A 27,809-nucleotide genomic window follows, 5' to 3' on the forward strand; every position below is an offset into this window, starting at 1 on the left:
TAATAGGAATTACTACTTATTTGTGTGGTTGGGTGAGTGGAAAAAATGATTGACAGTCTTAATATTTTTAACAAGATACCTGACAATGAAGAGGGAAGCTGAGAGCGTGTTTCAGGCTTTGAGAAAACGTGGCTGCAAACACCTTTTTGGTAGTTTTCTTCTACAGTTGAATTTCCCATAAAACCCCTTATGTATATTTTTTAAGATTCTTCTTTTTTTGAGCCAGGTTGGATTCATCTATAGACTAATCCATCTGCTTGTACAATTTTTCAGTTTTCTGTAGCTTGAGAGAGGAAGACGGGGAATAAAAGCAAAAGCAAAAAAAAAAAAGCCTCTACATTTTGTTAAACGGTCTATTGAAATTGTGTGGAGAGCTGGAGTTCCTGTAAGTGATTACAGGCTCTTCCTGGTTATTCTGTGCCCCCAGCCCAGAGAGCACCAAGCCCTCCTTCCTTCTGGCCAGTTCGTTGCTGAGGATGTAAAACAAAGTTTTTGTAATTCTTTAAGAATAAAAAAATCTTTAATAAAAGGTTATTGATGAGTTTGAGGAAGAGCTAAAATAGTTGTTGACAAATGTACAGGCTACGCTTAATCCAGTAAGTCTAAGTAACATCAGAGGTGTGTTTAGCCCCTTGGAAAAAGTAATTCCAGCTCCTCAACTGAGAGGTATTGTGAAACTCCAAATATTTCTTGTCACTAACTCAGTTTTCCCTGTCCTTGTGGTCTGTTGTTTGCAGGTGATTGTGAGACTTCCCCGTCCTGAATGTATTTCCCAACGTAGTATATAAGCAGTGAAATACACAGGCAAAAACTGAGCTATGGACCAGATTTTAGAGTAGTTCATGGTGATTTCAGGAGAGGTTGGCCTTCGTGGACAGAGCACCTAGCAGCATCTCATTGTTCTTCATGCTCTGCTTCCTCAAATGGGGAGGGACAGGCTGCGGGGTTTGTTACACTCGACTCCTTCTGTTTCCACGTGCATTGCTCGAGGTCGCTCCCGTGTTGCTGTTGCAGAGAAAACCACGCTTGGAAGGTGAGAGCCATCTCCTAGGGACGCTGTTGCCATAAACCCATTTGTCTGATCATTTTCTGGGCCTGTTTCTCCTCGACCATAAGCAAATCCTGAACAGTGCCAGCGTGTAACCATCTGTGGTGCAGATCTCTTGAGGTGGGCTAAATAAAACCTGCGCCTTTTGGGGGGAAACCTTCCTTTTGGGGGAAAGCTCTGCTGGAAGAATCCCTTCTCCCTGCAGGGGCTTGAAGGAAGAGTTGCCCTCTGCTGCAACGCCCCCCTTGCTGTGGAGAAAGCCTTCCTCCCTCCCCAACCCGCCGGGCACGCGGCGCTCGGTGCCAGGGCGCTGTGGGAGGAGCAGCAGCTTGCCAGAACGGGGCACGGCCACCATGCTGCTGGCGTTTCTAGGTCAGCAGGTGTGGAAGCCAATTTGGTCTGCAGGCATTTTTACAAGGTTAGAAAATAAACCCGAATAAAATGAATGCTGACCTTTCGGTAACCTTTGGAGAATGGAGTTGAGGTTTTATTGAATATCCTGGCTCTGAGTTGGGTGGAACGGCTTTGCGGAGAGACGAGCTCTGTAAAGCTGCCTTTAGGAAGAGTGGGGTTTTCACCCTTGTTCGTGGGCTTTGTTTTTCTTTGTTCCTTGAAACAATAGGATCTAATAAAGTATGTGGGGAGAAAAGCAGTATTCAAATAGTAAGACTCGGCTAAGTTCTACTGCTGTTCATTTAAAATGCATAGGAGCACGTGAAATTGTTGACTTCACAGGACCAAACATACGCAATTCCTTGTTTCAGCAGCGTTTTCCTTACCACCACAGGATGTCTTGCTGTTGAAGCAAGTCAGACAGTGTGACATTGTGGTTTTCAGGGTGGCATTTCTAATGAGTTCTTAATAAGCACAGAATTGCAGGTCTGTTACCTCAGGCCTCTGCAGGTGGGTTGCTTGCAGTTTGAAGCAATTGTGTGTGATTTGCACATGTGTACACCGTGGCAGGTAGGAATCCACACTCAGAGCCATCCCCCAAGTTTTCTGAATGCTCTTTAAAGGAAAAATAAAAATAAAAACAATACAACTGGTTAAGATGTCAGTATTTCTCAGGTTTGGGTGATCAGATTCATACTGAAGCTCTGATTAATCTTTTTATTAATTGGGGCTTGGGGTGTTTTGTGTGTGTATGTGGTTGAGCACAGGGGTTGAGCTTAATGTTTTTATACAGATCCCATAACTTATGTATGTTGCCTTCTCTTGTTACTCCACTCTGCAGCTTGCCAAACAGAAGTATTTGGAGAAGGGCCAGAGCTGCAAAATTCAGATCACGATCCAAATTTGGATTTTTGGTTCAAGCCTTTCTAATATCTAATATTGCAAAGCTTCATATATAAAGAAGAATCTCATTATTTCAAAATTCAAAGTAGGAAATGGATGTCACTTCATAGCATTCCTCTAGAGCAGTCCAGATAGAGTGCTGGACTGCATGTTTGAAAGATTATTGTTGGATGATTTAAAAGGTAAATTAAGTAGATAAAATTGCAATGATCTGTCATCCAGAAAGAGCCCAGACAGAAGGCTGGCACAAATCGGTTCTTTCAAGCCAGTGAGAAAAATCCCCTAAATACATCTAAAAATTCCAGAGTTGTTGGAATGCTGTCTTGTGCTCCTCAGATCTATGGGAATTTTAAGATTTGGTTTTGTTTTGAGTGGAGTTAGCCGGTATCTCAATTTTAATGCTTTCTTGATTTAATGGAAAAAGGATTATCTGTCATCAGGTAGGGCGCTTGTTATCGGTTGCTGTACCATCAACAAGCTCTCAGTAAGCTGCCAAGTATTTTCTGGTTTTGAATATTTAATCATTAAGACAGTGGAAGAACATTCAAAACTTCCTGAATATTTTCCCTGTTGCTTGTTTTTAATTGCTTCTGGTTGATGCGGTGACATTGTAGCAGTGGAAGGGCAGGGAGGCTCCCCTTTCTTGCAGCCCTGGTAGCTGGGGGTGGTCTCTGCTGGTGACCCCCGCTGCAGGAAGCCAGGCAGAGGGGACCTGAGTGGGTGAGAGACGTGCAAAGCTCTCCTTGTACAGCTGCTTGGGAGTACACCTAGTGAGTGGTGCAGGTTTTCAGCTGAGAGCAGGAGGGGTAGGCTTAGGGTACACAACCTATTTGTAGTGTAAAATGAATTGCATGTGTTGTTTAACAGCCTTACAATACCCAAGTCTTGCTTGCTGTGTAACATGTAGTATTAGTTGGAGTTGGGTTAGTTGGCGGGGCTGGGGGGCTGTTGCTGTATGCCATTTGGTAAGAGCTGGAAATGACCCTGAAGACAGGGTGGATTCTGGTGGATTTCTCCTGAGGCTCCCCACCCCCAAAGTGGCCATTTAGAGAGGGATAATTTTAAGTCTGTTCTTCAGTACAGAAATTCAATATAATGTGCTCTCAGCGCTGTAGGAGCAGGTGAGGATGGGAACCTTTTGCCTGTATTGCTTTAAATATTTTTTCTTTCCCTTTCCCAATTCCTAAAAATTCCCAAGTCACTTAGGAAACAAACAATCCCTAGTAGCTGGGATTAGGTTTAAAAATCTGCCTGAATAACTAGCTTACATTTTTTTTTTTTTTCATATGAACCAAGTTCTCTTTTTTTACATAAACAGGTATATTTCTGTGCTTCATCGCCTGCATTAGTTCTAGAAAATTGAGGTGTGTTTTGGTTCCACCTGTCAACATCAGACTGTGGCTTGGGGCTGCGTATGGGCTGGCTGAGTGCTTACAGTGGGCTGTAGATGTATTAACGTGAGCTGGAGCACCCGTGCCACCTTCATCATCTTGGGTAACAGCACATTTTAAGCACATCTTCTGTATTTAATGATCCTCCGGTACAGCTGCAGGAGAAGGAGCTTTTTATTTTGGTTTTAGTTGAACCCTGTATGGTAGCTATGGTCAGGAGCAACTTCCTGCTTGCTGAGAGTGCGTCGGCTGCCTGCTCGCTGAGCTGAGGCCGTCACGAAATTCAGCTCGGGGGTGAACTTGGGGTACTTTTGGTGTGTTGAGAGTGACAGTCTCCTGGTGTGGCTTCTGTGTAAAGGAGGTTGACGCGGTGGACACTGTCCAGGGTTTACAACGTGGCATCATTTCAAGTTTTTATCTTGTCCTTACATATTGCTGAGGTTGCATCAGCTGTTACCTTTTTCTAGCAGCAGCCTGTAAGCGTATTGCGTGGTGAAAGGCGGGGCTGTTGCAGAGTGGGGGGATGCATCTAAGGAGGTGTGTTTCTCAGGATGCACCCGTGCTCCTCCAGAATGACAGATCCTGCAAAGCTTTTCCCTGGAGCTGGACGTGGACGGTGTCGCCTACTGCTTGTCAGGTACTTCAAGTCTGGGAAGAAAATCTTGTTACTGGGGAGAACTCATTTATTGAGGCATCTTTGTATCTCCCCTTAGAGGAAATTTGTGGTTTAATGTCAACGTCCGTAATGTATGGCTGTCCTTTTTGATGGATAGTCTCACGGGCATGGAGGCAATCCATATTTCTTAGTCAAAAATTCCTAAGTGCCAGTAAAAAGGTTGTTGGGACTTTTGCCAGTGGAAAAGTTGGATTGCATTGGACAGGAGGAATTCCAGTTCATTACTTTGGTTGCCTATAAAAGAGTGAATTAACTTATTTTTAAAGCTGTCAGCAATACAGACAAACTGTTGGAACTTTTTTCTTAATATGAGGTTGCCTGCAAGTGTCTGCCTCAAGAACATCTCTTAGACAAAAAAGAATTAGCTTGTGACTGAGGTGTGCTGGATTATAGGATGGGCAATTTGTTCTTCATTTTCCTCTGCAGCTTCTTGCCCTTGTTTGGAAGTCACCTGGAAACACTTGGAGTATATAATAGTCTTTGTGACTTCTGTGTGCTTTCTCCCTTCCTCTCCAGAAACATTGCCACACGGAAATACAGAAGGCAGTTTTTCAGTACCAGAAGTTAACAAGTTTTAAGGTATATTTAATGCAATGTTTTTGTGGATGGAATTTTAACTCCTGTTTGGAAAAACAGTGAATCCCCCCGCCTCTAGTACCACGTGCTGTTTTTATTGCCAATTCCATCAAGCAGCTTGGGCGTGCGTTAAGGTTGTGGGAGAGCTGGGCACAGTGCTGCTGGCTGGATGCTGACGAGCAGGGCCTGAGGTGTGTGGAGGCAATCTGAAAGTGGGACTTGAGGTTTCAGCTTCAGGGTCAGACAGACGGCCATTACACAGGACCTTTTGGTCTTTGGTGACATTGATGTGCAGGGTGTAGTTCCTCTGGCAGAGCATGCAGGCATCTGGTGCTGCCCCGTGAGAGGCCCCCCTGCAGGACGGGTACCTAGCTGAAGCAACCTGTCTTGATTCTGACCCAGCATCATCATCCACCTACTCCTGCAGTCTCCTACGCTGTGGATTTTGTTGTTTCATCCTTCTGGCAGTGTTTCTCAACAAAAGGTAAACAACCACTCCGCAATTCTGGGGCTGGGATATAGGAAAGCCCATAGCTGCAGGTAGGGCCCTGTGACGTCTCCTGCTTCCCGTGTATGGAAGCTGCAGCTCTTTCTACTGGGATGAGAGGGTCTGAAACAAAGGCCAAAAATCATTAAACCTTGTATCCAAGCTCTGAAATACAGCCTTCCTTTTATAAAGGATACATAAAAAGCTTGCCTGTTTCTTTTGTTTTTATTTATTTTTATTAAGTCTGCATTTTAAATGAGAAGCTGTGTTAGGGACTACAGTTGCTATTAGTAGTCATGTAAACTTATTAGGTGGTTGATATTTAAGAGTCAAATTAACTTGCTGTCAGTAATCGCTAGCAGCACACCTGGCACCCCAGCGTGCTTAAGCATTGGGGCAGCTTTTGGCTCCAGGAGCCTGTTCGGCAAAGGTACATTTGTTAATGCTTGACTCTGATGGTCCTGTTCAGTGATGAACTTGTTAAAAGTTGAGAAATTAATCGGCAGCTGAGAGAAGAGTGTGTTTGTCTCTTCCATTCCACAGGTGAGTGAAGCGGGATTGTCACATCTAGTTCCAAACACGTCAATAGGGATATTCTGAGCAGAAACCATTAATTGAATTCAACAACTAGAGAGAGCTTACTGACTGAGTCAAACTGGAAAAAAAAGGCATCAACAAATGTGCTTAAGGCATAAGAAGAAAGACTTTCTTTTTACAGCAATTTGGAAATGTTGGCTTCTGTGTGCTACATTGGGCAAAAGTTTGTCTAAATGCACTTTATAGTGAATTATCAATTAAAAAAACCTATCTTGTAAATTATCATTTTCTTATGCAAAAAGTGCTAGAAGCTGACCGTGAAGATTTATTAACCTATGTAATTAAGTTCCTGATCCATGAATATATTCAGACAGCTATCTCTGTACCCTATAAATAGTCAGTTTTCCTGGTTAATGAAAGCAAAAAGAAATTGTTGTACCATTGACAAGAAAAATGAAATCCACAATTTTTTGTTCTTCTATTCAGTGCCACCGAGTTTAAGCTGTCCCTATCCAGCTTTCATTGCACATATTCCCACGGACTGCATCTCTCTTTTCCATTCTTTTAGCTTACTTCTCTTGGAGGGATTAAGAACAAGGTCCCTGTACCATCGTGGTTGTACTTGTTGAAGTTGGTGAAACTTGCAGCTAAAATAAACTAAGAAGTTCAATCGCTTGAATGAGTGGAAGCCCTGTTTCTGTAATCCCAGACACATGCCTATGGACTTGGATCTTGCCTGGCAGTAGCTCCAGATGTTCAGGGTGAAAATATTTACCGTGGGGAAATGTTTTCAGTGCAGAATCTAGTAATTGTTATTTGTCTATTCAGAGTGATTCTTGGCACTTCAGAGAATTTCATAGTTACCACTGAATACTTTAAATACCAGTAGCTCTGTGTCAAATTCGGCTCAAGGTAGGAGCAGGAGATAGCTCAAGTGCATTCTTCTGGAAGACATGGGCCTACCTAAATTTGTCAAACTCAGGTGAGGTTGACTTGATTAGTTCAGCTACTCAGTAAAGGAGTGGAAAAGCAGCAAATAGCTCACCTTAAAAATTGAAGACAAACTGCTAATGATTGGGAAAAGACGTTTTCATTCCTTTAGTGCAGACATCTGCTCTCCTGCTGGCATGTTTACACATTGTGGCTCACAGGAATGAAAATCCAGACCAATGACTTCTGTAGTGTTGTTAGACCACGTCTTTCTGGAGGGATCCATCAGACAAGACATCGTGGTTCACGTTAGTGTGGGAACAAACGTAGCTCAGCAGGTTGTTAGATGCTCAGAGGTGTTAGCCAGTTGTGTGCTGCAGCCTACAGGTGAATTTCAATGGTGCGGTTGTCTCAGTGAGTATTGCTTTAGTAACTTTCTGTCTATATCCAACCTACGCTTAATTTTCTGGTGCACTGATTTGGGGGAAATTCAGAAACTTAATGTAGTTTTTCTTAAATCTGTAAATCTGCTTCAGATTTAATCGAGGACAACCTTTTTTTCTTTCTGACTAAATAAGCTGTGGTATAACTGTGCAGGTCTTTGGGACATTTGGCATGGCCGTATTGTGAGTAAAGACTCCATGGAACTGTTCTGCATTCACAACATCTGCAGTTGTCCTAGGAGGGTGCTGAACTCAGTTTCTGACCTGCAAGGCTGCGGTTTCAGTACTTCAAACAAGGGCAGGTCACATGCCCTCTGTTTTTAAAAGAAAAATTTAACAAAACGAGAACTTTTAAAATAGATACCAGAGTGCTTATGGAGCAACAAGCCCCAACGGGGAATACTGAGTTCTGGTTAGTTGCCTGCTGTCGATGCTACCCATTTAGAAGTTACGTGCTAGAAGAAATAAATCATCTGATAAACTTGTTTGTTCATTCATTGCAGTTGCAGTGAAGGAGGCTGTGGGTGGAGTGAGGGTGACTTGAATGAATGATGCCTGCCTGCCCTGCACTTGTAGTCTGAGCCAGTGCAGCTGTCCAGGCTGAGCTCTGTAGGTACAAATTGAAATAGATGTGTGCAGGTATGAACTTACATGGCTTTAGCTTAATTAAATTTTGTGCAGCTTTAATTTTAATCAAGTGCAGCTTGCAGGTTTAGACAAGCTCTTGAGTCTGCAAGTAAACTAAAGTTCACCTGGGCTGCAGGCTAAGGGAGCTCAAACTTTCCAAACCAAACCCTTGAGATGTGGAGTAGCTTGTGTTTGTTACTCTTCTTAAGATCTTGGTTTTGGAATTAAATAGTAGGGTGGAAAGCTTACAGGATGTACTGCTGTGGTGTTCAGTGAAATGACGTTTGAGGTAGGCAAGAGACTTCTGGCTGCTTGTGACTTTTTGTACCATGCAGTTCCTGTGTCTGGAGTGTGCTGAAGCCTGGAAGTGGAGGTGAGAGAAACACCCCCGGGTGCAAGTGTGAGGCTGAAGGATGGAGGCTGGAAGGAACCCGTGGCTCTTGAACAGCAACGAGGAACTGAGAGGGGTGTATGGCTGCTGCTGCAGGCAGTGGTGCTGTGGTAATCCTGCATGTAGTCAGTTTTTAAATTTTGACCCCTACAAAAACGCCAGGGGTAGGAGCAGGGTTACAGGATGTGCCAGCAAACGGCGTGGCCCACGGCAGGGAGAGGCCTTGCTTTTCCCATGGTCGAGCACCCATGCCCACCTAGCCCGAAAGAAGTGTAGGCAGATGCGTGGAGAACACTCCCTGTATCCTGGGGCAGTCAGGACTCCTTCCCAGGTGGGTGACGGGAAGCCTGCAGTTGTTGATCCTGCTGGGTTTGGAGTGGGGACGGGTGTGTGGGGCACCCGAGCTCTGTGGGATCCATCCAGTGGCGGTGGCGGTGCCCAGCGCTGGGGCTCGCTCAGGATAGAGCTGGGGTACAGCACTGCTCAGCAGGTGGTAACCATCCTGGCTGCCAAATTAATAGGATAAAGAAGAGGTACAACCAGGAGCCAACCTGTCTGATACCAACAAGCAGCTAGGATGGCTGCAGGTTGTGGAAACGTCTAAAGGAACTACGAGAAATGAACAAAAACTCACCTGTTACCAGCAGGCATAGATACGCTGTCCTGGCACCTGTGCCAGCACTGGAAAACGTGTCCTCCCAGTCTGGAGCCCTTGTGGTAGCACTGGTAACGCTGGGGGCTTGGATGTGTTTGATGGCCTGAGCTTTGTGTAACTCTGCACAATAACCATAAACCAGTACACATTCACACGTTTCTGGTTGTGCGTTAGGTGTAAGCAGTGTGCACCATTCCCTGTTTCTCGTGGGTGTATGCACACCACGGCACCTTGTCACCAGCCTTTTGTGGCCGTGCTTTGTAGAGGAGAAGGTGGGGAGGCAGGGCTGCATCCTGCGTTATGCTGCGCCCTGTCCTGGTGCTCCGCAGGCAGGTGATGTGCTTTTGTCTTTCTCAAGCTGATGGTACGGAGGGGTCTGTGCATCTCTGTTTTGTGGCTGTGTTTCCTTGTTTCTGTTCTTTCAAGTGCTGCCACCCCTTCGGTTTCCCTAGGCATCCTTTCGTAGAGCCATGTGGGAGAAAGGCTTGAGACAAACCTCGTCGTGCTTCCTAGCATCTCCCAGTCAGGCCCTTTAGAAATACAAGCCCTGAGGAATCAAGTTGGAACTGGATTGGGCTCCTGCTGACCAGAGCTGGAACTGCAGCAGCAGATCTCACAGCTATCTACGACTGAATTCAGGAACAACAATGGTTGGTTGGTTGGTTTCTAATTAGTTTTAAAGGCAGTTTTCATTGTGAAATCTGTGACCCGTTGTGATAGGTGATTTGCCATTTAGCCACAAACCTTTCTGCTTTTAGCAGGACATGCTGCAGACACAAAGACTTGATTCATGTAGTTTTCAGGAGGACTTGGTTCATGTAGTTTTATGTAGATCACCCTGTGCTTTCTGTGTTGGGGCTTTCCAGGCAATTGATCCACGCAGACTGATCTTGGAATACCCTGCAGTGCCTCATATGGGTTGTCAGCAATAAATACAGGATGCAGCTCCTCTGAAGGCGTTATCATCTGCCCACATAATGTGCAGAGGGCATCACAGCTTTGGTACAGAGTCCTGCCTGAAAGTAACAATATACACTGACTTTAATTTAGATCAGTGCTGAAAAAAACAGAGGTGAGAAACATATAAGACCATTTTCTTGTTTCTTCTAAGAGTTCATTCAAGTAGTTTGTAGCCAAAAAGTGTATTTTAGTAATTTAAAAGAGAAATACAAAACAGGAACTTCAGTGACTGTTGTGTTGCTGGAATAGAGCACCTGGCATGCTGTGGCTGTGGCAGGCTTTTCCCAGTTATTTTAAGAATTGTGGAAATGAGTCTTCAGCATTTGCATAGAGCTAGAGTTCCTCAGAAAGCTAAAAGAGATGTTAATATATTTAATTTTCAGGCCCAGGTATTCTCATGTCTGCCAACTGATTATTTCTCAGCAGTTCTTACTTGGCAGTTCATTTTAAGGGGCTACATGGGAGATGGGTATTTCATTAGCAGCCTTATCTTCCTTCTTTGTTCAGCTGTTTGTATTGTTGGCATTATTTAATAATGTATAAAATAATCATAGTCTCAGGAATTAGTAGGGATTAAATAATTTTTATCCTATATGCAATATTTTTCTTGCATTTATATTAGTAACAAGTGTTGAAGTCATGCGTTTGACTAATTTTAACCTGCAGTAACTTAAAATGTAGTGGCATGCTGATCTAGTGGTTTTTTCAGCTGCGTGGTCCAGTGTTGCCCCTTTTTGTGTCTAATTTAAACCCGACCTTGGGTTTTCTCTTCTGCAAGTGGAAGGACATAGATTAGGTTACATGGAAGATCAGTTGGTCGCAGCTCGGCTTGGCCCACTCTTTTATCAGTTTGGTGTTTCTCTTGCTTCCTTATATTGCAAAGAAGAGTGTTTTGGCTTGGATTAAAGGAGTCTGCCTTCAAGCTGAAGAGCCAATATTTACAAATTGGTGGTAGCTTTCTGTATTTACTTTTTTGAGGCCTTAGTTAGATACTTTGGTACATTTCCAGCGGACAGAACTCTGGCTATTTTTACGTGTATGCTTTAGGGAAATAACAATACTTCATGTGCTTCCAAGACAGAGTTACAGTCCCTGTACCTTCTATCTGAAATGAGAATATACTTGCTTTTGAGTACTGGGAGATTTAATTTGTCTCGTATTAAATGTTTTGGTTGTGTTGGCTTGTGTTTGTGCTAGGTTCAAGTAGTTTAATTGAATAGATTGAGGTATGTTCGCTGTTACTGGCAGTTCTCTTGTTTACAGATCTGGGTCTGTTCACGTCCAAATCTGTCTTCCTTTGTGACAGTTTCATGATACGACAGCGCAAATTGGCATTTGAGAAGTCAGCTGTGCGAGCTTAAAGGTGAAATGCGTGGCAGGGGACAAGGTACAACCAGATTTGATAGAAAACTGCTATTGCACATAAGGTCCATTTCTGCGATTCATTTCAAGATTAACATCCTTATTGAAGAAAATCTTTCCAAAAAGTTGTTGAGAGAACCTGGGAGAAAACACAAAATAGGATAATGGCATCTTTTCTGCAAGTAAGTTGAGCTCTGTGCCTGGAAAGACTTGTCACTTGTCTGATGAAGATTTTATTCCCTGTTTTAAAGGAGTCTTCAAATACAGGCAGAAGAGTTAAGTCCCTGTCTTCAAAACTTGTCATCTGAATCTCACTGCTCAGTTGCTGTTTTTTGTTGTTGTTGGTTTTAAGTGTTTGAAATAGTGTCAGACCTAATCACTGTCTCCTCTGATAGCTCGCTGTGGCATCACTAGGAGGGTATTGGAAAGTTAGGCTGCCAATGAGCTGGTTGTGAGCCATCGCCGAAATGCTGGAACCTGCAGCTCTGCGGGCTCTGCCTCCCGTTGGATCCCGGGGTTGTGGGATGAGCTGCTTCAGTTAATTGATTCGGTGGGAAGCTCGTCTGCATTAATGAGATGATAAATTTTCTGTTGGATCAGCAAACAGATCCGACTCAATGAAATCCAGCTCAGCTCAGGCTGTACAATTTGCATGGTCTGACATAAAGGCACTGACACAGAAAGGAAAACGAACTGGTCAGCTGAGAAACAGCTTGCAGTTCAGCTGGGTGCTGCTGCTTGAAATGGCCTCTACAGGTGAACACGGAGGCTGTGACTTCATCTTTATACTGCCGTGGGCTGTTTTTCCCAGGGCTGTGGTCCCTCGGTTGCTTTTTTAAGTAGGCACTTGGAAAAGCTCAGCTTTTGTGGCGGGTTCAGCCATCCCATGGCACACTATCACCTAAGGCACTGAGAGCTGCAGGATTTTACAGGTCCCCAAAACAGCCTGTAGTATTTTGTACTTTGCCTTTAAGACATCAAGTTGAATTATCTGCAGGAGAGAAAGTGCAGGCAGGGAGAGAGCCCCTAGGTGGCATCAGAAGCCCTGCTTTTTGGCTCTTCCATGCCTCACTGTGAGAGGTGAGGGTGGGAGGGGATGCAGTGACTGATGCCAAGGTTGCCTTGTGGAAATGCCCTGCTTGGGTGTGCTTTCCTTTCACAAGAGCTGTTCCGTACTGGCCTGTGCTAGCGAAAGCTCTGCCTCCGTTAGCTAAGCAGTGTAGTCATCAGTGCAGTAATTGAAACAGATTTCAGCCTTCTGCAGCTCTGCTTTCTAAATATTTAGTTGAAATGCTTTTACAACCATTTTACTTCTTTATCGATATGAGCCAAGCCAGACAACGTAACATGGCATATGTTAAGATGTTAATTGAGTAGCAACAGACATAGGCGGCTGTTTTCATAATTTTCTCCTTAGATGATCCTTGGCTCCAGTTTAACATTTCTTTGTGCTTCTGAATGGAAGGTTCTATAAAGATATTTTTAGAGCTGTTACTCGAAGAGAAGCATTAATTCAGTCAGCCTAAGAATTAAGGGCCGAATCCCGCAGGCAGGCAGTGTGATGATAATACCTCTCTGAGGGTGCCACTTGCTGTCGTGTGGTTGGTGGGCCTGTTGCTGAGTGCTTCCTCGCAGCATTCAAAATAAATGGACTTCTGTGAAATGTCGTCTGATGTCCCCAGCATCCTGGAAGAGAGATCTGAGTCTTTTGGAAAGGGTGGGTGTTCAGTTTAATAATTAAATTAATTAATTTAATAATTATCCCTTCTGTTTTGACATGGCTTTCAGAAAAATGACTTGCCCTGAATTGGCACGGTTGGTATTTAGTAACGGAGGCTGACTTGTCCTTGGGAACTAATGAGGTTTTTGGAAGAGGCAAAGAGGCAGCAGGAAACTGAACAGGAAGAACTCTGGGTTGCTGCCAACGCTGAAATACCTGTGCCTGGGAGACAGCAAGAGGGGCTGCTGCTCGCTTGGTGCTGTTCCTCCACAGAAGGAACAAGACTACCTGCAGACCCTGTCGTTGAGTAGTTTGGCAGACAACCCTTGAAGATGGTACGAGGGAAGGCTTGGTGCAGTGAGAAATGGAGACTTTGCGTAGCTGGATAATTTGTAAGGGGCCATGTGACCAAAATAACTCTTCCTTGGCAGCCAGCTCTCTTACCTAAGTACCTTCCACTTTCACACAGAAGGCTTATTTTCGGGTATCTGCCTAAAAATATTGGGGTAGCAGCATGTTGCCGTACACGTGGGCTACAGGTGACTTTCTGGGAAATCTCCTGGTGGCTGCTGAGCAGCCTCTGAAGCTGCACCACGTTGGTGCTGGTTTTGTGCTGAGCTCTCCAGAGAAAAAGCTTGTGGTCATCCCCCCACTTCTCCAAAGGAAGCTTATTTTAGAGCTTTATAAACCTCCCTCTTGGCATAATTTGTCTGAACTGGTAACTGCTTTATCATCTCTGATGGTAACTAATTAGCAGTGCTGGGAGGTACCTGCACGCTGGGGTTTTGGTTTTCTAGTTGCAACTTTTCTTCCTGCATCCCCATGTCGGGTAATGATGGATCTCAGCATGTGTGCTCTGGGAGCTCTGCAGTGGGAAATGCTTCTGCCTGCTCAGGTTGTGTCCCATCTCTGTAAGGTACGGCATAGCTCTGGGCACTGATGGCAAGTTGTTCCTTGGCATAACCTGCAGTAGGGTTAGGCAGAAATAATGTTTTTCCTGGGCTGTCCAAAACGCACCAAGCACGTGAAGCAGAGCTCTGGAGCCCGTTCTCAGGAGGCTGTTGCAGTCTGTGCAGGTGTTTGCAGGACTGTGCTGAAGAGGATACAGAGACTTGTTTCAATCTCACTGCTGGAGTTAAAGCCATAATGAAGAAGGGGCTCCAGGCTTCCTGAGGCACCTTACTCAAACCATTACAGGATTTTGCACTGTAAATCCTGGCTGCACTTGTCTCCCGAACTCTGTGAGGCTGGGCTTCTGTTGCAGTTGTGTACAACTTCCTCCATCCGAGGATTAAGTCTGCAGCTAGTGCCTGAATGATGGGAGCCACGTCCTGTGCGGCATTTGAGGCTGGGATGTCCTTTGCTGGGGTAAAAGGCAGTGTCATGGAGGTGCTGCTGTCCTGCTCCTGCCCGGCACAGGACCGAGAGCCCCTTTGCTGGTGTCCTTTGTGCACGGTGGCTCCCCGAAGAGGAGCTGCGCTGCAGCGGCCGGGCGCTCACGGGGCGTTTGCAGCACATGCATAGATGCTCCTCCAGCATTCACTGCGCTGATACTAAACCAATAACTCACTGTTGGAAAGCTGGTGTTAGTTCCAGTGGTTGTGCTGACTTGGAGAAGGTTTATGGATTTAACTGAGCAGCAGCTAGCAAGTTGGAGGGCTTTGTTTTACCCCTCCCAGCTGCCTTCCTCTTTCTGATCTCACAGGCATAAGGCTTCTCATATACCCTGTGATGATACGGCCTGTACTCTACAGCACTGAGGAAACAGTAAATGTGCTCAGAGCAACTGAGTGCTGCCATATCTTACAATAAGATACTCCCATACTGCTCAGAGTGCATCAGCTACGTGTCCCTGTACCCAGGGTGTTGCTTAGAGCAACGTTTCAGGAGGTTGCCAGCAAGGCTCCAGCATTCAGGAGCTTCAGTTGCTGCAACATTGAACAGTGAGTGTGCAGGAGCTGTCACAGGGCTTGGGCCCAAAGACCGAGTCAGGAGCCGAGTCCATGAAAACTGCTGAGAGGCTGTCCAGTAAGGCTTTGGTCTGCGACATGAAAGCTGCCCGTGTATTCCTGGGGAAGATGTAGGGCTGGGGGGCTCTGTGAAAGACAGAGGCTTTGCAGGGAGCTGCTGGTCCGCTTCTGTAAAGCACAGGCTGAATAATCCCCCTTTGCCTTGCTCTTCAGCTCATTAGAAGAAGCTGGGCTCTTGGTTTTGAGTGTTCCAGCTGGCGGCTAAGGGTAGTTCTTCAGAGGGGAACTGTTTCAGGCTGGTGTTTTGGGCAGAGCTGGTGTTTTTGAGAGGCATTTCTGTAGGCAGTGGGGCTGAAACACATCTTCCTGGAGTAGCTGCGTGTATCTGAACTGTCAGCCTGCTTCGCAGCATCCACTGAGTAAATACTTCACCACTGATTGCAGTAGGGTCACTTCGTCTGTTTTGCAAAGGTTGTAGCTTTGCTCCCAGGTGCTCGTGGAGGATCAGGACCTCACGCAAGCTGGTGACTGAAGGCAGCTGTCAAAAACAAGCGCCTTTGTTATCGCCCCTACGGGACAGCTGTCCCCTCAGTCAGAGGAGCTGCTGCTTTCCCTGGATTCAACTGCTTGGAGCAGCCTGCATGAAGTTGTAGATGGGGTAAGGGAACTCGCTGGACTCGAGGGAGACTTTCAGCATAGGGGGCTGCAGAAGAACGGGTGCCGTAACTGTGCCGCGTGCTGCGGGCACTCGCTGGCACGGAGGGTGGAGCAGCTGCCCAGGAGGAGCAGCACTAGCAGCGTGGCCTCTGAAAACTAAAATGAGGTGGACGTAGGTCACTAATAGATGCAAATGGTTATTTTCCTTAGCAAGAACATCTGTCACTTTGGGTGCTCTTCCACAGCTGGTACTGGACACCTAGCAAAGTGCATGGGTAACAGCCCCAAAATCCAAGTGTTAGGCGTAGGTCTGTGGGCAGGGTCTGAGGCTGCCTTGCTGTTGTGATCGCGGGTGGGAGAGCGACCAAATGAACTTTTGCCAGAAGTCTCCCAAGATAGTTGACCAAATTAAATTTTTGTGCCTGTAAAGCTGAGCCCGACTGGTGCAGTTACTGCCATTAAAGTAGTTATTAGGTAATAGATGCATTTGGCAGAGACAGAATCAGGCTTATTTATTGAGAATTTGAAAACTGTCAGCTTTCAAAACACATCTGTCTTGTAAGCTAGCGAAGGAAGAAGTGGCATAAAATAAATAACATTGTCAAATACATCTTAACTGGGGTGGCTGTTACTTCACCACATTTGTCACTTGTCCTTTTATCTCCTGGTAAGATGGAGATGCTTCATCTTGTAATTTCACCAGAAGGAGCTTTTCTGTGCAGTGCTCAGGACCATGCAAAGATCGCTGTCCCAGCACGTTCCCGGCCAAAGGGCTGGTTCTGCAGAGGGCTGTTGTTGCTGTACTTTGATGTGGATCAACTCCCCTGCAAGGTAAATAAGAAGTGTTTCTCATCAGGCACAGGCTTTATGAAGTCAGCCTGTGTGAACCTGGGATATGGTTAGGGTAAAAGAAGCCTCAGTTTACCAGTGACAAATTAGAATAATGTCCTTCTAGAATACCAAGGAGCACACAGTGGGAGGTGAAAAAATGTCTGTTAAAATAGACGTCGTGCTTACTCCTGCCTGAGCCCTGGGACCTTTGCCTTGTAAAATGTCACAACATCTGTGTGGGGATTAGAGGACACGAACTCAACTATCCTTTTTGTGCCACCAGTTGACAAAAAGGGAACAGAGAAACTGCACTCACTGGTCTAATTATTGCTCTTTTGCTGTTGCTTCTAGACAGTGTTGATCAGTGCTGTCGGAGCAGGGGTCACAACTGGAAGAGTCTGAACTGAATTTGAGAATTTACATTTACTGACTCAGCCTGATCTTTGGAGATAAAAGGACAACTCCAGGGATCTCCTGCCCAGCTGCCTCCTGGCAGTTTGCCTCTTTCTTTTTTTTTTTGCAAGAAGAAAATATTAATGCAAATGGGCATGCTTATGGGCAGTTTGGCAGAATCTGCCCAGGCTGTCAACTGTGCTGGCAGAAGCACATCCTTCTGAAAAACCCAGCACAAAACATCGTGAGCGAGTCTGCAGAGAAAAGGCGGTGTTTGGACTAAGTTTGGTCTGCCTGTCCCCTGCGTCCCCTTATCCTCTGTGTTGCTTTTCTGCATTAAGCTCTCACATGAAGCCATGGAAAGGCTTCGGTGCGAAAGTGGGCACGTGTTGTCTGCTGCTTTATGAAAGAGGCTGCGGATCCGTAGCAGAAGAAGCATTGTGAAACCCTGCTAGGGGCAGGAGGCAGTGGGGCAAGGTGGAGTCCAGGGCGAGAGCTGTGCTCTGGGAGCAGCCCTGAGCTTCAGTACTGCTTGGCTCAGCGTTGAGTCAGATGCAGTGAGACCTCTGAGCAGCAGCAGGTTTCCACGCTTGGTGTCCGTTGACTTTCTGGTAAGATGGTGGTTTATGAAGAGTGAGATGGCATCTGGATGCCCTTCTCCGATTGTTCCAGTAGGTGGGAGCCCCTTCATCTAGGCAGGGAGAAACTTCCACTTCACTGCCTTTAGCTCTCGGTGTTTGCACAAATCCCCAGCCGCTCAGCTTCACTCCTGCCTTAGCATTCCCAGGCATCTTCCCAGCTGCTTGTCCTAACAGCAGGCCAGCAACAGCGGACACGGCCGTTGGATCTCCATCGGTGGCCTTGCTAGCCAGTTTTGCCTGTTGATGCTTGTTGTTGTATTGCCATTATTGCCGTATCTGCTGCTTGTACGGGAAGGGGGGTGGAGGGGATCGGTAACAGCAGCTCCTGCAGGACATACTTTAGACCTTCTGGTTTCAAAATGCGATGCTGTAATAACCAGGACAGCCAGGCTCCTGCCTCTTGGAACATTGGACGTAACATAGGAGCTAGAGCTGATTCAGCACCTATTTCCACCGGGCACTAGAGCTGTTTGGCTTGTTTTAGCTGTGATTTTAGTATGTCCATTGGATACCTTACTTGGCCTTTCTTTTGGATGTGGTAGCACCTGCACAAAAGTAAAACAACTGGAAATTCTCTGTTTAGTTCTGCTAACAGGATGTTTCATTATGTTCTATCCTACCAGCAGCGAAGTGTTTGCTAAACTCACACTGGTTGTTCAGTGCTTGTTCAGTAAGTTTTCAGCAGTAAGGACTATTTATTTCCGCATGTTAAAGCTCATTCTCATGTTCAGAGGGATGATTAAATGCCTTCAACTGACCCGCAGTCCAGCCGAGCACACAGCATACAGTACTCTTCAAGAAACACAAAAGCTGCTTATGGGTGTGTTTATGTGAAGTATAATAAGTTCCATACTGTACCTTGGCACATCTACTGAGGTCGTTTATGGCAATTTTTATTTCAGTCCCCACCCTGTCCCTTCTTAATAAGCCAGCTGGGAGGTAGTGAGACTAGAGGGGAAAACTTCTAAGTAAGTTGTCAGTGGGATACCGATTGTCTGCTTTGTAGCAGCTCTTTGGAAAACTGGTAATAAATGCATTGAAGTGGTGGGATTTAGTGAAGTGTGGGGAAAGGGGGGGGGGGTGTTAATTGTGTTTACAGATGAACAAATAAAATGCATCTGAATTGTGGAAGAGTTAACAATAAAAGTAGTGAGATCCATCCTGGCTGCTTTGCAGCTTGGGATAATAGTTCCCAGTTGCAATGATATTTCATTTTAAATACACTTCTTATATAAAAGGGTAAAACAGCAAAAATTCTAACAAATAGCTTTGTTTGCAATGACTTTCTACCAAAAACGTTGCAGATGAAGTATACTTCCATAGGCTGTCATTGCATTTTGTAGCAGGAGATTAAGCCTATAGTGATAGCACTTCTAATATGTAATATTTTTGTTGTTACTGCTTAGATTAATTCAAGATTTCTATTCTCTCTTTCTTCCCTCACGTCTAGCAAAACTGTACAATCTAAAGTGGACTGCATTTTGGTAAGTACAACTCCAGAATGCTTTTTAATATTTGATAGAACTGTAAGACCAAAATAGACAGCTCTGGAGACCGAGAGTTGTTATCATGTCGTTCCTTGGCAATACTTTAAGGTACTACCTCTAAATCTGTTCAAAAGTAGTTCACGTTGCCCACCCCCCAAAACAATGCATGGTGTAGGTTTGGTACTCATTTTCCAGGGAAGCATTGCCCTCTTTCTAGCAACAGCAAATGATTTCCCTTTGCAGAGGCTATCAGTATAGATATGACTTAGAAAGATGCCTTACTGCTTTTGTCCACATGTTTTTGTTAAAAGAGGTATTATGGATTGCACAGATCAGAATCTGCAAGAAGCTAATTGTGCCTTCAGGTTCCATTGCTCTTTAGGTTGCTAATGACAATGATTATTGCTCTTGTTGTTTCCTTGAATAGTTAATTCATGGCCAGTGCCACATTTTAAGGAAGGAACTAGATTGAACTGCATGTTTGCACAAAGCCTGTCAGATGAATGCCCTGGTCCGTGAAAGTCTTGCTCATGTCATAATTGTCAGATTATTTGTTTATTTTAAATCTTGCCAGCCCCTGAAGTTGTGCACTATCTTGACTACCTTCCCAGAAGTGAGCAATGCTGCAGGTCCTGTTAGTTCAGCTGTACGTTAAACAGATGCTTCATTCCTTGAAGAAAGGAAAGCCCTTGAAATACATCAAGATCACATTCCTTTGTGCAATAAAATAACAGAATCCTAGCCAGTGAGTAGAGGTAATTTCTGGGAAGCAAATATCTAGGACAAACTGAGAGGATTTGTTTGTATTTAATAGTGAGCAATAGGTTTCAAGTTTCTTTAAATCAGAGTCTGAGTTCATAAGTCTTACGACTGGAAGGGACTGCTTATTCTGACTTCCTACCTTTGGCATTTCATCCAGAAGTACCAGCGGGTAAGATAAAAACATGACATAGACAACCATCTGGATACTATCAAATAGAATCTGTTCCGCTATATGGCTGAGCTAAATCAGAATATTCCTTGAAGTCGTGTTGTCAAAGGCTAATTCAGATGGCACTGAATTCTGTTTCCTTTAAATGTTACCTTAATTTGTCATGGTGAGAGATTTCAAGGAAGCTTTATTGTTGTTTTGCAAGCAGACTTTGGACCTGGTTTTACCTATGCTTAAAAGAATTCCTGGATGCATCCAACTACACGTGATGCATAATGTCATTTTTGTCCTATTTATTCCCCAGTGGTGTCTGCGGATACAAAGCAGGTGAATATAAAATATTTTGTACATGAGCCTTCGTTTGCAAGAGGGCAAACTGCACCTGTAAAATTCTTAACACCAGCTTTTTCTGCAGTGAAATAAAAGTCTGGTAGGAGTTCTTAAGTAGCATCAGAGAATGAATAAACAAGCAGCAGTTAACTTGTCACCTGCTCTTGGAAACCTGTTTTAAGAAAACGGAATTTACAGTAGGACTGTTCTTGCATTAAATTCTGCAGATTCATGAATCTAGGATACTTAAGTAGAGATTTACAGTCGGTGTGAGCCAGTGTTACCATTCATCTGCACGAGTCGATGGTGACCATCCACCAGGTGTTTTTCTGAACAGTGCTCTTGCACGCAAAGCAATCTCCATAGCTTGGCTTGGGACAGAGCAGGGATTTCCTGATGGCCCGATTTTCTGTTCCAGTTGCTTTCTTGTCTGTCCTGCTGATGAGTTCAGAGGAGTCCTCTCAACAGTGGAAAGGTGACTGTAGGGCAGCAAAGGTAGATCAAATGCTGTTCAGGTAGTTTGAAAAAGCAAAATCTAAGACCAGAATAGTTTCAAGAAACAAAAATGAAGCTGAATCATGTCAGAACAGTTTCTGCATTTTACATGCTTTTGGAAAGCTGTAAGCTGCAAGACAGAATGTAGAAGTACGTTAAGCTAAAAGGCTGTGACCACACACCTGGAGATGAATTGTTTGGAGCTTCCTTGCAGACCTATCCAGTGTTGGCCTGTAGAAGGCAGGATGAGGAGGTTTCCTCGCTGTTGGACTGTGTATGGGTTTGTCCAAACGGCCTGTGACTGCAGTGTTTGGACCTGACCAGTACCAGCTGCTTGCTGCCCAAGGTTACAGGCAGGTCAGAATGCTTCCTTCAAGTGCACTTCCTTAGATTTGCGTCAGACAGCAACGATCTCAGGGCCCCTGAATCAGTCTCATGAGGTATAAAGGGCCAATGCTCATCCCTTGCATCTTTTACTGTAAAGGGGAGATCTGTGACCGGCTTTCAGTTATGTTGAGAGGTACTGGTAATGGCTTAAAGCATTTAAACTTTACCAGTTTGCTAGTAATTGTAAAAAAGAAATACATAAAAAAATAAATAACAAAGCTCAGACTCTGCTTGTTGCCATTTGTGTTTGGTAGCCGCAGCCGCGATGTGCAGAGCAGCACATGGATGCCCTTTAGAACATCGGCTGCCTAACACAGGATAGGAAGAAAAAGGGAGAAGAAACAAAGGTGATGGCAGTTGTCTCTGCGGCGGGGAGGACTGCAGAAAACAGCTAGTGTAAGGGCACTAGGACTGTAATTTTTATTTATACAAGAGACGAAAGTTATCTGCCTCTTACTTGTTACATTGCACCATTTACAGCTGACATACTGTCAGTTTCTGGAAGATCATAAGAATATTGTATGCGGTGCAATCCAAAAAAAAAGGTAATTAGCAAGAATTGTGGTGTAAACAGCCATTAAAAATTCATTATAACATCTTTTTAACTGTAGTAAACATGTCTGGAAGTCTCCTATGACTTTGCTTGTTATATTTCTTGCCACATACTAACTGAACTCTTGAACCTGCTGTAACGAAGTGTACGCTCCATGTAGTTGCTTAGCAAGAAGGCTAAGGCTGCTTTCCTTAGTCCTCTGAAAAGAGCTGAGTGCTGGTGAGAGGTGGCTGGATCCATGGCAGTGCAAACCAAAGCTGCCAGTGGCCGGAGCAGTGGCAGTGTGGGCAGCAGCAGTGAGTGCGCTGTGCTGGTGAAGCAACCTGCCTCCGTCCTGCTGTGCTCAAGGTGGGGGCTTGGTGCTTTTTGGCACTACAGGAACCAGGCAGAAGCTCTGGGTAGCTTTGGCTGCTGGCAGCTGTACTTGGACACTGTCGGTGCTGAGCTGCCATGTATTTTTAGGGCTTGTTTTGGAATATTTAGCACCTGAAATACGTTTCTGCTTCTGTTCATCTCAAGCCTACAAAATATGTTTATGAGCATCTCTTTAGAATAATAGGTTCTGTTTCAATTTAGCTATCTGCTTTCTGGAGCATTTTTCCAACAAACCATCTGACCTTGAGCAAATTATTTAACCTTTGCTTCTTGTTTCTCTCTTCACACAGTGGGGAGATGATTGCTTGACTACTCCGCTATTCTTAGTCTGGTTGTTAAATAATAGATGTTTGTTCTTTTGAAATATGACAGGTTTTAGAACCAGTCTGCCAGTATGTGCAAGTTACATTGCCATTGGCATAGCCTTTTTTACTTAGATTAGAATATAGTTATATATAAATACTCAAAATGTGGAGAGAAATACTAAGATCAGTCCATGCTCTCTAAAATAGTAGTATTGCAAAATGCTTGCAGCGGTGCCCCTGGCCTTCAGCTCATTTTCACCAGAACCTTAGGACAGAAATAACCTGTAATTCTACCTTCATTGTAAAGTGTAAAATAAGTCAAAGTTAAATTCAGCCTTCAAGAAACTGTAATTCTGGTAATTGTTGCTTAGTGTTTTTTCCCTCTATCTCATTTTAAGTTGGGCCTGACTTAATGTTTTCTTAAAAAACAAAAAACAAAACAAAACTATTCCTTGGAGTTTTCCATGGTAATCCATTCTGGCAACAATAAGATGAATTTTGAGTAACACTTGTGACCTGCCAGTGGATCAGCAGTTGGAGAAAAACAGATAGAAAGATTCAATCCATCGAAGTCAGGAAACTTCAAGTGATATTATGTGAATCTGGAGACTCAAGTTGAAGTCTGGCTTCTCCAAGCAGGACCGTGAGTCTCATGTTTCCTGCATTACAGATGAATTCCTTAGCTACGTTCTGTGTTGAACTGATCGTTTGTCTCTTTGTGCCATGAAAAATTTCGTGTCTAGCTAGTGTCAGTATGGAACCAGATGTCAAAAACTATTTTTGATTAAAAAAAAGTTACTATTACTTTACAGCTGCTTATTTGCTCAAAGAAAATGCCTGTTGGAATTAAAAAGAAACTTGCTTGTGTTCCTAAGAGGTCCTTGTTCTGTATTGTTCGTAGTCAGTAAAAGGACAGAATCATTTGGACCAGATCTATATTGTTTGTATGCACAAATGGATTTCTGGTTTAATTTATTTGCTCCATATTTTGTTCATTTCTTTGGTGAACTGTCTGTCTTGGGTGACTACCAAAATGAAGAAAAATGCCAGAGACTTCTACTTCTTTATATATTACCGTAAGGCTTTCCTTGTCTGTGACTTGAGATTTCTAGTTCTTTGTCCTGTTTTTCCTCTGTAAAATTACTAAAATGTTTTGAATACTTGATGTGTTTTTTTGGTTAAATTGAAGCCAAATTGTAAGAAATAAGTATGAACGCTCCTTGCTCCCCATCTTCACAGTATCTTCCTTTGTTTGATGTGGTTCCAATTACAGGAGATAAATATAATGTGTGAAGACCCAGAATAGCAGAGTGGGGCTTTGTGATGGCTTTACACCTCAGCCATACAACCAGTTTAGCGCTCTCATGCGTCTTTCTAATGCAGCTTCAAGAAGTAAGGTTTATAAATAACCTTTGGAGAATTAAACATTCTTCAGCTGATTTGATAGAAACAGTTAAGGTCTGTTAAATTCAAGCAAAAGATGTACTTAGGTCCTTTTAAGTAGTGAGGAAAGATTCCCCAGACATTTTACATTCTGCGTGGATATTAAAACTACTGTAGCATAAACTTTAAGTGGCTACACAAAGGGGAATTTGTCCAAGATGATGCCAGCATTGCAGTTTTCCTTTTGATGCTCTGACTCTTTTCCCCTCTGTTCCAAGTTTAGATTTCTGCCAAACATGATATTGACCTATTTTCTTAGTGGGAAATAAGAAGAAAATTGGTATGTTTTGTGTTGTGCTTTCTTTTCATTCATTTTCATATGTATCCAACTTAAGACAAAGTGAAATTCAGGATGCATTAACTTTTTTGTTGTTTTTTTTTTTGAACTTGGTCAGAGATCTGTTGTCAGTAGGCCAGCTGAAATGTTCCTCTGCTTTCCCAAATGCTTTTCTGATTGCATTAAGAATTAGAAAGTTTTGATACTTGGAGCAGTCACAGTAACAGAGAGACTACTGAATTCACTGGAGCCTTACCACTGAGAGCTGGTAGGTAAGGGCTAAGGTTCGGTAAGAAGTTGTACTTAATGAGGCTGTAAATAAAGTTTTGAGAGTTTTAGGAACATTCAGAGAAAACAGCCTAACAAAACATAATGTTCAGACTTTTTTAAGCAAAACATTGTTCCCCAAATCTATTAGCAGCGCCACATTCAATGCCTTTGGTGCAACTTCTTCAGCTTTGAGATGTTTTTGTCTAAATAGATTCAGTCTCATTTAATAAGCTTAGCTTTATCTAATTATCACCCACGTAGGATTACCTCCAGGAACTTGCTCTGCATCCTGGCTGCGTGTTTTCTCTCCCGTTTGATGGCAGGGCCTGCCTCCCCTGGAGCTCTGCACAGCCATCGCTGCAAGCTGGGGGAGCTGTGCAGGAAGTGCAGCCTGTGGAGAAGAGTGGGTTTTCAGTGAAAGCAGAGGGAAAATGCTACTGTCTGGCCTCTCTGCTGAGGACATGAGAGCCCTAATCCTCAGCTGCCTTAGCTCCATGGATAGAGTTGCGCTGGTGAGAGTCGTTGGTTCACTGGCAACTTCTGAAAAAGGTTCTGCTAACATAATCCCATCAGATTTCTTCTCTACACGTAAATCAGGTTTTGTTTGAACGAATGCTTGTCAGAGGGGACCTGCATAGCAGTGTCTGCAGCACTGGCAGGGCCTTCGTGTGCAGCCCTTTCCTTCAGCTGGGAGACAGCAGAAGTTGCTCCAGCTGCAGTGGGCGCTGAGGCTGCTTCAGCATTTTCTGGTGAAAGTCTAAAACCAGCCCTTACGCTGCAAAGTAGCACGTTAGATTTGGAAACAAGAGGTTGTTTTCCACTTCAATATCAGGGTCAGTAGGGCTTTTTTGTTTGTTTTGCAGAGGATCTCACCTGACCCATGTCTTTTGGTGATCTTTAAAATCCCTCCCAGCCCATGCTGTGATTCTCTTGATTCTAAGCACATGGAAAACAAGGAAGTCTAATAAACAAGTGGGAATTTTCTTGCAGCTGTTTCATTCCTACCTTTTCATAAATGTTTATTTTCTCTAAAATGTTTCTTTGGAGAATGATCTCGGTAGTGTTTTTTAATAAAACCAAACCATTAAACCATTATTGATGGTGGAAGGACCACCATTGCAAATGCCATCATGTGTGCGGGGAAGGAAGAACAGAGAGAATTTTACGAAACACACCTGTTCAGAAATACCGCTTTGGATCTTTGGTGGTCTGTGCACCATTGCTGTGTAAGCTGTTATAGATGACAGACATCAGTGTCAGCACATCTCAGGAGTGTGTGGGGGGGTGGGGTTGAACAAAAACCTAATGTTGTGGCTTGCTGAAGCTTACACAAATAAAAGCAACAATACAGTGCCTGTTCCCTGGCTGCTGTTGGCAATGTTTCTGTGAGCTCTGAGAGTATCTGTCCTAGTGCTCTGCTTATTTTATTGCAAGACCAGCAAGGAGGAGGGGGGAGCTCACCTCTGGCTAGTTCTCTTCTTAACTTTGTGCCAGTGGAAGTGAGATACTTCTTGACTGGAATGGGTAGGGACCCCAGTTGGAAATGAAGTTCAGGATTTATTTTCCCCACTCTGTTTGTTGTTGAAATAAACAGACAGGCTTCACTGGCTGCCGGTCCCATTCTCTTCCTTTTGGAAAAGGTTATGTTGACAGTAAGACAGCAGTAAAGGAAAATAGAATGAACTGTAATCAAAAAGCTATATTCTGAATTAAAAAGAGATTATGGTATTCTTAGCCTCTGTACTGGCAGTGCACCTCTCACATGGGTTCTGCAGCATCTTCCGGAAAGAATCTGTACTCGTTGCTGCGTGGCTTTGCTCTGGCTGCTGCTGAGCAGGCTGGAATACCTTACCTCAGCTGATGCTGCTGGTATGTCGGAGTCGATGTGGGAGATCTGGAATGACCCCAAAGTGGCTCATACCTAGCATTCACTGTTTGCATACAGCAGGTAAAACTCCCTCTTGTGTCTGCTGCTCTGCTGGGATCTTCTGGAGTAGGACTCAGGCATCGTAGGGATTCATGGTAACAGAATGGCTTATTTTCAGTAGTTGTACAATAATTCTGATTCAAAGGAAGCAAATACATCATGTATTTGAACGACATTGAGGTCTGTGACACAACTATTGCTGTGGTGGTGTGGGTTACAGGATCGGGACTGACATTCTGCATAGTTACAGCCTAGCTGTATTTTGATGCTTTGTTCTCAGAGGTGCTTCAAATGAGCTCTGAGAATATAATGGAGGTTTTCATGTTACATGTCCAGTTACAAAAGTGTCCTCTTACTGTCATTTCTCCAGATCCTGCTTTTATTGTGTATGAATTTTGTAATGGTATTGTGGAGCTGGCATTGTGGACAAGTGTTTTCTAGTGTGTAGTGGTGTACAAACAGAAAATCATAGTTCTAGGCCCAGAGTACTCACAGTAGCATTCTTTCACATAAGTATTTTTCTGTTTGAAAGTATATTATTTTGGAATACAATGTTGGATGACAATTTTAGCTGTCAAGCTCAACTCTTACTGTTTGCTCTTTCTACCCCCACCCTCTTCTTTTGTTTTTAACCAAAACACCTTTGTTATCTAGCAAGAAGTTGAGAAGTTTACAGACCTAGAGAAACTCTACCTCTACCTTCAGCTGCCTTCGGGTCCCAACAATGGAGACAAAAGGTATGTGTGTGGTAAAGGTAAGCAGCTGGTGCTGAAAACACAGCTTCCTGTGGCACTCACTCACTGAGCATGCATTTACGTGACGTGTTTGGTAGCAGAAGCTGTCTTCAAATATTAAGAACTTATTTTTTGGTGAAGATTGTTTTTAATATTTGAACTTTATTGCTCAAATACCTTGTAAATATAAACCTCCTAAAATGCATGGCTCATCAAAGAATATCTTTTGCAGCCTAAGTGCAATCGTTCTTTCACATTTTACATAGGAAGTGATAATATAGCAACATAAATGTGATGCTGGGGGAAAGAAAGAACTAACGGTATTTCTGGTAGCATTTGTTTGATTAAAGGAAGCTCTAGAAAAACAACCTGAAGATCACAACATCATGAAATTAGCATCTGTTCCCAGCAGGCTGCCTACAGGAAGCACTCTGAGCACTTGCTGAGAAAGTTGAGTATTTGCAAAGGGCAGTTGGCAGACGGAGTGGGCAGAAGCTTAAGAATGGTCAGCAAAAATAAATAAATCAATCAGGAGGCAGGCACACTCTAGCCCATCACTCTGTGTGTGGCTGTGTATCAGGCAAGAACCAGAGTATGGAGTCTCTGTTGAATTGTGTACAAAAAAGGGAGATAATGCTTCCTTAGCCTTAAAGAATAGCTGCATGTTTGAGGTACCGGCCTTTGTTGGCTGTCATCTTTCTGCC

At 44.0% G+C, this 27,809-nt stretch overlaps 1 protein-coding gene across 1 annotated transcript in view; it reads left to right on the top strand.

Annotated features, from left to right (window-relative positions):
- RFX7 (regulatory factor X7) overlaps positions 1–27,809 on the top strand; it is a 54,500-nt gene that overhangs the window by 4,777 nt on the left and 21,914 nt on the right. Inside the window, exons 2-3 of the mRNA XM_084532374.1 lie at positions 19,042–19,075; positions 27,026–27,108. Of these exons, the coding sequence (XP_084388500.1) occupies positions 19,042–19,075; positions 27,026–27,108 (117 nt within the window). The remainder of the gene's footprint in view (positions 1–19,041; positions 19,076–27,025; positions 27,109–27,809) is intronic.

The sequence above is a fragment of the Aythya ferina genome, assembly GCF_964211825.1.
Source record: "Aythya ferina genome assembly, chromosome: 11".
In the NCBI taxonomy this organism is placed as follows: domain Eukaryota; kingdom Metazoa; phylum Chordata; class Aves; order Anseriformes; family Anatidae; genus Aythya; species Aythya ferina.